Source organism: Ovis canadensis, chromosome 7, assembly GCF_042477335.2.
Source record: "Ovis canadensis isolate MfBH-ARS-UI-01 breed Bighorn chromosome 7, ARS-UI_OviCan_v2, whole genome shotgun sequence".
Classification (NCBI taxonomy): Eukaryota; Metazoa; Chordata; class Mammalia; order Artiodactyla; family Bovidae; genus Ovis; species Ovis canadensis.
Window position 1 is genome coordinate 13,505,282 of NC_091251.1, and position 11,008 is coordinate 13,516,289.

The 11,008-nt window shown below is 42.3% G+C and overlaps 1 protein-coding gene across 1 annotated transcript in view; it reads right to left on the minus strand.

Annotated features, from left to right (window-relative positions):
- Window positions 1-7,457, minus strand: part of DCP2 (decapping mRNA 2) — a 47,101-nt gene extending 39,644 nt beyond the window's left edge. Inside the window, exon 1 of the mRNA XM_069595256.1 lies at window positions 7,200-7,457. Coding sequence (XP_069451357.1) covers window positions 7,200-7,252 — 53 coding nt within the window. The 5' untranslated portion in view covers window positions 7,253-7,457. The remainder of the gene's footprint in view (window positions 1-7,199) is intronic.
- Window positions 7,458-11,008: the final 3,551 nt, after the last annotated feature.

The following is an 11,008-nucleotide window of genomic DNA, read 5'->3' on the forward strand; positions in this document are numbered from 1 at the left end:
CTTGCAGCTTCTTCCTTCTGTCCTTCATGTTCTAAAATTCTCTAGCTGTCTCTTTTCCACGGCATCACTCATTCGATGGACTTCATCTACTTGGAAACTCACCTCCTTCAGTACTAAAAGACCTCGTGCAATGATCCTTTGATTCTCCAATTTTCTCTATTATGTCCTACCTCTAGCTTCTAAAACCCTTACTTTCCGGGAAACAGTCTCTTGCAAGCCACCGACTGGGCTTTTTGTTTCTACTCTCATATTTAAAATTCCAAAGGCTATTTTTAATTGCTTAAACTATGCTTTCATAGATTATTCTATTACATGACTGTAAAAACCTAGCTCTCTAAGGAGTAGTTTTGGGGTTTTTTCTTCTTCTACCTGCACAGTTTCATTCTTTCCAGTTGTTTTTCATTGCCAGTTTTAAGGTCTACATTCTGCGTCGAGGCCTATTTCAGATATTCACACTTAAAGCAACAGACCACAAAGCTTTTTTAGGAGGCTTGTCAAACATGAGGGACCATGACAGGGGATTAGGCTGAGCCATTTCATCAAGGACCTTCCAATGTCAGCATCTTCAGGTGTTTCCTCATGGGCTGGTCAGATCACCTAGACAAAAACCTTGCGATCCGTCAGGAGGCAAAGGCCAGGCTGCCACTTTCTGGGAGCCAAGCAGGGGAAGAGGGACGGCTTCCGGTCTGTGCACGGTACTCACTCGCCAGCTCACCCCTGCCACCGCTCAACACCCTCTCATTCTGGAGCAGAGTGACCACTACAATATGCGCTCTGTCACAAGTCTGTCAGCTCTGCTAAGCCACACGCCACTTCCACTTCTGCTGTATAGTCTCCAAACTTTGTGGCTCATCCCTTCATCCATTCTTCCCTTTCTTGTGGGTTATACATTTGGAATTGTTTACCTTTTAGTGGAGTAGATGCTTGTGCACAATCTACTATCTTTAACTAGAAATTCATATGACAAAAAATTTCTAGAGAATACTAACCACAATCTAAAATGGGGTACAAAAACACCTAAGACAGAGAAATTCAATCCTATTCCCATCCCAATCCAGAAAAGTCCTGATGATAAACTGGACGATGAGAATAAGAAAAGTTTTTAAAAGGCTAACATAACAGCAAAGTCTATTAATAGGAGAACATCCACACTTCTTTCACTCCTGACAGTCAGGAGTTTTCCTACAAAAGGTAGGCGAGGGAGGAACACCACCCAAGACTCTTGGTTTGAGTGTTGGCACACCAAAACAAAACTCCTGCACACTGGCATTCAAGGCCTCCCCACCGTTTAAGAGCCAGCTCCCTATCTATCCTCATAAAGAAGCCTAGCAACACAAGCAAGTCCCTCCACAGCCCCATCTCAAACATCTTAAAGAACCACCCAACATGTAAGGAAAACCTAATTCACGACAAAGAAAAAACTAAGCTCATTTTAAAAAACTGGCTCTGAAGAGAAGTGTTGTCAAGGATATCTCCCGGAACCTTGATACGGCAAGTGTGGGCCCTGGGCCACCTGGAAACCTAGCTGTGAGAAGAGAAACATTTCAGACATTTCAGTCCCATGCAGGCTCAGAAAGCTGGCTCCCTAATGATCCCCTCAAAGAAACAACTTTAGAATGTAAATCAGCAGAACAAGAATGAAAATAAAGAAAGCATAAAACAGATGATTCAAGAAAGAAGAGACACAACCCGGGAGAGCTGGGAAAAGAGAATTCTAGGACAGTGCAGGTTGGACTAGACAGTGAAGATCTCCAAGACAGCATTCTCCAGGAAAAAAGGATTCATTAGAAGAGCAGACGGTGTAACTGAGAGCAAGACCAAGGATATCTAAGGAGCAGATGAGGGTGTGATGGTGGAAGGCAGCTAGAAACTACAGGCATTTTGAGGGAGAAAGGTATATGTACAAGAGAATCACAGTCCAAACACGAAGCAAAAAAAGTTAGAACAAAAGGGGGGAAAATATTAAAGAATAGCTAGAAGGAACCAGGCGATAATGAACAAAGCATATGCATCTTTATCCAAAAGAAAAAACTAAAAGGTATCATTGAGAGCAATTTGTAGAATATAAGAAAGAACAATTTATTTGGTCATTCTCTCTCAAGATTCTTAAAAAAAGGATCTTGACTATGTTCAGAATCCCAGCCATTGTAGACTTGCCTCTACTATGGAAAGTATTTACAGTCATGATGTGTAACAAATGCCATTATTATTGTTCACCCCCTGCAATCAACCAGTAGCAGAATAGTTAAGATTTAATAATGTTACAAAATGTAACATAAATAAACTATCAATCTTAATTTTTAGGTCACCTGCATAGAAGCTGAGAGAGTAGGTAAGAAAAGAAATGGAAGAAATGATAAGGCACTGCCTCACCCTACCAAATACAGACTCAATAAGACACTGACGTTCACAGGACAGAAATAAAACTTTTAAGCATAGTAAAGTCACAAAGATAAGCAGTGGAACGATTTACAGTAGTAACATAACTGCACTGGAAGGACAAGTAAGTGTAAATTAAAGTGCCTACCAAGACACACTAAATCCTCATTCTAACATTGATAGAAACGGGTACAAGTAAACTTTCAAATACTGAAATAGCCATCAGAAAACTTCACAAAAGTCTGCAGAGCAGAACTAGGATGAAAGGGGTAGGGCAAGAGATTGCTGCTTTTCAGCTCACAAAGTCATCTGTTTGATTTAAAAACAAAAACCAAAATACCTGACAAATGAGTACATTTTAAAAGTTAAAGGCAAACTTATTAGAAACTTTTAAGAAAATTAATTTTACACAGGAAAATTAAACTTCAATGCTTTCATTCCATGAATGTTTGTGATCTGTTTTATATATTTAAAAGTGTGTGTATATACATACATGTGTATATTTTAAAAGCTAAAGTAAAATGCTTTTCACAATATTTTGTTATGGGAAAAACTTCTCCACCTCACAAAAAAAAGTCATCTTTTCAGTGCTTCCACAGATAGAAAAAGCATTAGCGCAAGGACTGAAATTAACACAAAAATGTTTCAGGTGAAATGAACACTTAAATGGTTATTTCATTAACCTATGTGATCACCAAAATAGCAATAGTAGCTACCAGAGTATACCTTCCTTCTTTTAACACAGGAGTGTCCTTACCATTTAATTCTTAAAGGGACTTAAATAAATAACTTCAAACTTTTCTTTAAGAGGAACAACTTACCAAACTGCAGTTTTCAGTTTTTACTTTAAAATCATGCTTTCCAAATCTTTAATAAGATTATTTAAATAGTACTGAAAAACATTTTTAACTTTTAACATTATAAACCATGGTGCACCAAAGGCGAATACCACCCACCATACAATGGTGCTGATTCACTTCTACATTCGCAAACATACTGTTTCAGAAAGCAGTTCTGGTTCACCAGAGCATTTCAGACAAGTCTTCCTTGCTGTCCTCCAACTCCCCTTCACCCAGAAGTTACCAGTTTTATCAGTTTGGTGTATATACTTTCAGAATCCTGTGCATGCACAGAAACATGTATTCACAAAAACGTGTAAAAATTTTAACAAAGAGCACCAAATGACTAGTTGTTACACTCAGTAGTATATTGTGTACATTTTCAAGACACAAATACTCTCCTTTGGTTTACTGTTTGCTAACTGCCTTAGGAATTTCTAATGGCTGCACAATATTCCTGTAAATTAAATACCCCATATTCAACTGCCTGAAAACTAACATTCCGTTTCTCAGGTAAGCTGTCTCATGGTCATAAAGTCATATCCTGAAAACTTAAGTCTCTTGCTCTAATTCCTCACATAAAAATCACTCTCAAATTTTACATTTCCCCAAAACGTATTAATATATGGTCAGTAACTAAACTAGACATGATTAGCAGGACTATGTAATTTACCAAAGATCAAAATAATAAAAGAAAAACCTTAAAGATACCAATAAAGAAGAACTAAAACTGGAGAAAATACAAAGGGAGTGAAAACAAGAGTCAAGACCAAACTTATAAATCAAGAGGCACTTTAAAAAGTACAAAAAAATAAAAAGTAAAAAGATGTTTAAAAAGTACAAAAAAACTAAACTTTTTCAATTTAAGCTTTATTTTCATAGAAAATAAGTGTGAAATTTTCTGATAGAGCCCATAAGCAAAAGCCAGAATTGTTAATATTAAAAATCTTTAAATTAATCAAAGATATTGTAAACATTAACTTGAAAATGGTATTACTTTTAAAACCTGAAGTTTTAAGAAATGGTTATTTGGTTCTGAAATGGAGCAGAAGTCATCAAGGACATCCCCACCCTCTCTCCCTCACCTCCTGTTTAAAGGAAAATTTTAGCCTCCTAAGCTAAATTTGATTCAGAGAAGCAAGGAAATGCAGAAAACTAAGGAAAGCAGTCAAGCAAGACAAGACTGGCTTAACCATAAAACAAAGTCAAGGACCTTTAATTCCTGTGCAAAGCCTGTAGGTAGTATCCTGAGCCCTATCGTTCAGTTGTTCTGTAAAAACTAAAACCCTCACCAGGTGGAAGCCAACTGCATGCTAACCACCAACAAGCAGACCTCAGACCCTTAACACCAGGCTGATAATTTGAAATTCTATAAAGCCACCCTGTTACCTCACCACCACATAATCAGAAAGAGGTCCATGAGCTGATGACTCACCACGACCCTGTCCCTCATCTCCCCTTTGAGTCTGTCTTTTAAGCATGACCTGCCATTCCTCCTTGCAAGGCCCAGCAGTGGATGCAGCAGTACTTCCTCTTACCACAATTCTCTACCAGTACAGGCTTTGCTGCATGTCAGGCAAGTAGGCCCAAGTTTGGTTGGATGACCATTTCCTATTAGTTGATCAATTTTTAAAGCCCTAATTTTTAAACACATCAACCATGTGGGTCAGAAAAACAGTAACTACCAATAATTTCCTTAAAGGAAAGTTTTCTCTATTCCCAAAGATCTGTATAAAATAGTTTAAATACACTAACCAGAAAACCAAGTAAGAATCTTTAACACGTAACAGATGTTTAACATGAAGTCTACAAAACACTATTATTTTCAAGTAGGATTACACACATCAAATCACCTTCATAACGGTTGATATGACTCCTTTAAATGATGCAGTCTTCAGTAATATGCAATATAAACCCAATACTAATGGCACAATTGGGCGTCCCTCATAGCTCAGTTGGTAAATCATCTGCCTGCAGTGCAGGAGACCCGGTTCGATTCCTGGGTCGGGAAGATCCCCTGGAGAAGGAAATGGCAACCCACTCCAGTATTCTTGCCTGGAGAATCCCATAGACAGAGGAGCCTGACAGGCTACAATCCATGGGATCGCAAGAGTCAGACACAACCACCACCAATGGGACAATTAGTTTCGAGGCCTGTAAAAAGTATAAATTACCTATCTTCTCTAAACCACCTGTATCCCTATTAATTCATACACAACTATTGCTCATCTTTCCTAATACTACTCATATTTAATTTTTCTGACTATAAAATGTACATCCTCTAAAAAAATTTTGGAAAGATGAATCAGAAAAACCATAATTCCACTTTTGACATGTTCTCCCAGTCATTTAATCTAACAAACATCAAACCTTTTTCTTAAGTTATAACCGTATCATCACTAAAGTACAGTGACGGTTAATTCTTAGTGGTTGAAGAATTAGTCTCTTTACTTACCTACATGTATTTTTGTGAAGTAATAACATTAGAGAGGACTTTCTATTTTATCCAGCAGTGTTAAGTAAAAAAGACAGGCATTAGAAAGAAAAAGGCCTATATTTCAAATCTTGATTTTCTAAATTAAGATGAAAATGACCTTGTATAAATTACAATGTGAGTCTGACAGACGAAAATGGAAAAAACTGCATCTACCAAACAGGGTTATTTTGAAGATTAAATGATACATGTGAAGAGAGCAGCCAGTGTCTGGTTGGCGCTCAGTAGTAACTCCACCAGTATCAGTTCTTCCTTTCCCCTTAAAATCGTGAATGCCACACAAAGATAAAAAGCCAGACTTTAGACATAAATACAGTGAAAAGTGGTCGTTTTAATCAAAGCTTGTATTCACTTGTAATTTAAATTATTTCACAACCCACTCACACCAGCGAAAACTCAGGTTATTACTACACCAAAAACATTTCCTTTTCCTGAAGTAAAATTTTAAGTCTATTTTACACATGCTTGAAAGTACACTTGCTTGGCTATCTGAAATTATAGCCAACAAGAGAGAAGAACGCAGAAAACTTCTCTTGTAAAAGGATGTTGCTGCTAAGTCGCTTCAGTCGTGTCCGACTCTGTGCAAACCCAGAGACGGCAGCCCACCAGGCTCCCCCGTCCCTGGGATTCCCCAAGCAAGAACACTGGAAAGGGTTGCCATTTCCTTCTTCAATGCATGAAAGTGAAAAGTGAAAGAGAAGTCGCTCAGTCGTGTCCAACCCCTAGCGACCCCATGGCCGGCAGCCTACCAAGCTCGTCCATCCACGGGATTTTGCAGGCAAGAGTACTGGAGGGGGGTGCCACCCAGCAGCTGAGAATACCGTTCAAGAAAGATAATTAAGAGATGGAGGAAAAAAAGCAACTCTTTTCTTTTTTCTTCCCCTCACTCCCAAGAGTAAGTTTAGGGATGAACAGAGAGTAATTTTTCACAGCAATTTAGAGAGAACGCCACGGACATGTAAGAATACCCCCCACCCCGGGGGGGAGGTAAATTTGAAAACTGTTCTCTCCGAAGGTCCGAAAAGCTGGGACTCCAAGACTTAAAAACCTTGGGATCTTTCAACAGAACTGAGGAATGAGATGGAGGGAAGAGAGAGTAAAACGGTCTGCAAGAAGTCAGTCAGAAAAAGCAACGGGAGGGGGAGGGGCAGCCCCCAAAATGCCAAAGACCCAGACTTTAGCGAAGCTGCTTCGCTTGCGGGAAAGCAAAATAGTTAAGTAACTAAGAAAATGAGGAAATTCCAGCGCTGCGAGAGGAATGGAGGAGAGTGCGTGAGAAACAGGGAGGCAGAGCGGAAAAAGAAGGTTGGTGTCGTCGGAGATAAGAGTCGACAGGGAAAGGGAGCAGAGGCGGGACGGGAAAGCGGGGACAAGGATGTGGACCAGGAGAGAAGACGCGGAGGTTTCCGGGGTCGCGGAAACTGAGGGGGGGGGGCGGAAAAGCAGCGGACGACAGGGGGCCGAAGCAGCGCGGGGTGCCACGGTACCTGCAGAGATCGTCCAGGACGCTGCCGGGAATCTCCACCCGTTTGGTCTCCATGATGAGGACCCACAGCAGGAGCAGTGCATCCCGGCTCCGCGCGGCCGGGGACCGAGGGTACTGCAGGAAGACTCCGAAGAACACGCAGCAGCGGCAGCAGCAGCGGAGGTGGCTCCTACGGAAACGAGAAGGGGAAAGGGGCGGGACTCGCTCACTTCCTTCCGGCTCCCTCAGCCCGGGACCCCGAGGCTGGGCCTAGGCGGGGGGGCGGAGTCCCGAGAGTCACGCCCCTGCTCTGCTTGAAAGACCCAATGGGAAGGTGGAGAACTGGGACCCTGAGCAAGCTAAGCCAATGAGGCGTTTGTTTATTGGTCCGTCGGCTCCAATCAGTCTTCAAGCTGCTCAGTTACCACTCAGTAACCAACTTCCCGCCGCTGATTCTGGGCCTTGGGTGGATGGGCGCATGCGCATCATCCCTCTTTGCCACTACTAGGAAGTCTGTAGGGTGCTGGTTTTCGCTCTAGGTGGTATTCCGCACAGTCTCCTCGTGACTGAGCAGGCGCTCCGACCTTTGCAGAGCAGAGCCTGTGGGCGCATTCAGCACTAGTGGTTTCTGTCACCAGATAACCCGCACACACTCTCACCACCGCCCCCACCACCTCCAAGCTGTGTATCCTTTCACTACAATCCCACGAAGAGAGTTGTCATTTTTGTGGTGGCTCACCTCGTTCACTCTGCAGGCGCCCAGTCCTAACTGTGAAGACAAGGGGTTTTATCCCAGTATTTGACACCCTGTGAGAGTTCCAGAAAAACATCTATTTCTGCTTTATTGACTAGGCCAAAGCCTTTGACTGTGTGGATCACAAGAAACTGTGGAAAATTCTGAAAGAGATGGGAATACCAGACCACTTGACCTGCCTCTTGAGAAACCTATATGCAGGTCAGGAAGCAACAGTTAGAACTGGACATGGAATAACAGACTGGTTCCAAATAGGAAAAGGAGTACGGCAAGGCTGTATATTGTCACCCTGCTTATTTAACTTCTATGCAGAGTACATCATGAGAAACGCTGGGCTGAAAGAAGCACAAGCTGGAATCAAGATTGCCAGGAGAAATATCAATAACCTCAGATATGCAGGTGACACCACCCTCTTGATGAAAGTGAAAGAGGAGAGTGAAAAAGTTGGCCTAAAGCTCAACATTCAGAAAACGAAGATCATGGCATCTGGTCCCATCACTTCATGGGAAATAGATGGAGAAACAGTGTCAGACTTTATTTTTTGGGCCTCCAAAATCACTGCAAATGGTGACTGTAGCCATGAAATTAAAAGACGCTTACTCCATGGGAGAAAAGTTATGACCAACCTAGATAGCATATTCAAAAACAGAGACATTACTTTGCCAACAAAGGTCTGTCTAGTCAAGGCTATGGTTTTTCCAGTGGTCATATATGGATGTGAGAGTTGGACTGTGAAGAAAGCTGAGCACCGAAGAACTGATGCTTTTGAACTGTGGTGTTGGAGAAGACTCTTGAGAGTCCCTTGGACTGCAAGGAGATCCAACCAGTCCATTCTAAAGGAGATCAGCCCTGGGATGTCTTTGGAAGGAATGATGCTAAAGCTGAAACTCCAGTACTTTGGCCACCTCATGCGAAGAGTTGACTCACTGGAAAAGACTCTGATGCTGGGAGGGATTGGAGGCAGGAGGAGAAGGGGACGACAGAGATAAGATGGCTGGAAGGCATCACAGACTCAATGGACGTGAGTCTGAGTGAACTCTGGGAGTTGGTGATGGACAGGGAGGCCTGGCGTGCTGGGATTCATGGGGTCGCAAAGAGTTGGACACGACTGAGCGACTGAACTGAACTGAACCGAACTGAACCATTTACTCTCCCATCTTTTCTCTTAACAAAATACCCACTGCCTTTATATCAAGTTCACATTAATTCTCCACACTAGTCCAAGAGCTGCCTAACCAGTACCACCTCTGCCTCCATTCTAAGCCTGTATAACTGCCCAAGTTTTGTTTTGTCCAGATATGAACAGATGACTATCTTTTCAGCTTCTGATGCATGTCAAGCTCAAATTTTATATAGGAGCCACCTTACCATCTATTTTACTCTGTTTTCCATCTTTATCCTTTTGCTTTTTATTGGAAGATTCATCAAGTTTGTTTTCTAGCCATCTGTAGTTTTTACTTTTCTAGAATTTTCTTTCATTCGTCAAGTGTCTCTTAGTCATGGTGTCATAGCCATGATTCATAAATTTCATATTCCTATGAGGATGTTAATACATTTAAAAGCTTTCTTCTTCCTGAATAGTCATTTATTCATCTCAGTTGCTTTTTTCTATTAATTTGGTCACCACCTATCATATCAGAAGTTTTCTGGTGATGCTCAACTATTCATTCATACTTAAGAGTATGAAACTAAAAAACTGGAGTCAAGTGCTATAAAAGCTAATTGGAGTGGAGTTTGGAGGAGGGGAGTTCTGGGGAGAATGGATACATTTATATGTATGGCTGGTCCCTTCGCTGTTCACATGGAACTGTCACAGCATTGAATCATCTATGTGTGTGTGTGTAAAGTCGCTCAGTCGTGTCCAACTCTTTGCCACCCCATGGACTGTAGCCCCCCAGGCCCCTCTGTCCATGAGATTTCCCAGGCTAGAATACTGGAGTGGGTAGCCATTTCCTTTGCCAGGGGATCTTTCCAACCCAGGGATCAAACCTGAGTCTCTTATGTCTCCTGTATTGGCAGGCCACTATTTACTGCTGTGGCCACCTGGGAAGCTATGCCCCAAATACAAAATTGAAAGTTAAAAAAGAGCTGACTGGAAGCTCCCAGCATGTGGGTGGGACTTGTGAGCTTCATAGTAGGATGATCTGACTGGGCTGTTGGTTGGGGAAACATGGCATTGGAATCTGTAGGTCATTCTTTCTAGCTGGTCAGAGTCCCTAAAGAGAAAATCCTTTCGGGTCAAACTGAAGTATTCGGGGAGTCAAGTAGGGAAGCACAGGCTGGAATATTCTGTTTGCTCTCTTCAGCCCTCCCTGCCACAGTACTAATCTATTTTGGGTTTAGTAAGAAATAGGCCCTGAGGCCAGAGAAGGCAATGGCAACCCACTCCAGTACTCTCGCCTGGAAAATCCGATGGATGGAAGAACCTGATAGGCTGCAGTCCATGGGGTCACTAAGAGTTGGACACGACTGAGCGACTTCACTTTCATTTTTCACTTTCATGCATTGGAGAAGAAAATGGAAACCCACTCCAGTGTTCTTGCCTGGAGAATCCTAGGGATGGGGGAGCCTGGTGGGGTGCTGTCTATGGGGTCGCACAGAGTTAGACACGACTGACGCAACTTAGCAGCAGCAGCAGCAGCAGGCCCTGAGGCAAGGATTTGAGTGCAAGTAGTTTATTTGGAAGATGATCCTGGGAAAGACTTGTGGCAGAGAAGGGAGGTGAGTCAAGAAACGGAAGAAAGCAGTGAAAGGATTTTGGTTAACATAGTACTGTGGGTTGACTGGATCTAATCCCACTGGAGAACTCTGAAGGCCTGCATGAAGCACACTTCAAGGGTTATCCTACTCAAGGGGTGAGAAAGATACTACTGATACTAACTTCCATCAGATATTTGTTCAGGACTGCCCTGGGGGTCATCACCCCAGCTTGCCACATGGGCAACAAGGAAGGCTCTGATGACCAGAAAAAGCCTTCATCAGATGGAAAAAGTTAATTACATGATGACCAGATGTTAGTCTTGTAATGGCTCAACCTCGAGACCAAAAGATCACCCTGGAGATGGCAACAGAAGCAT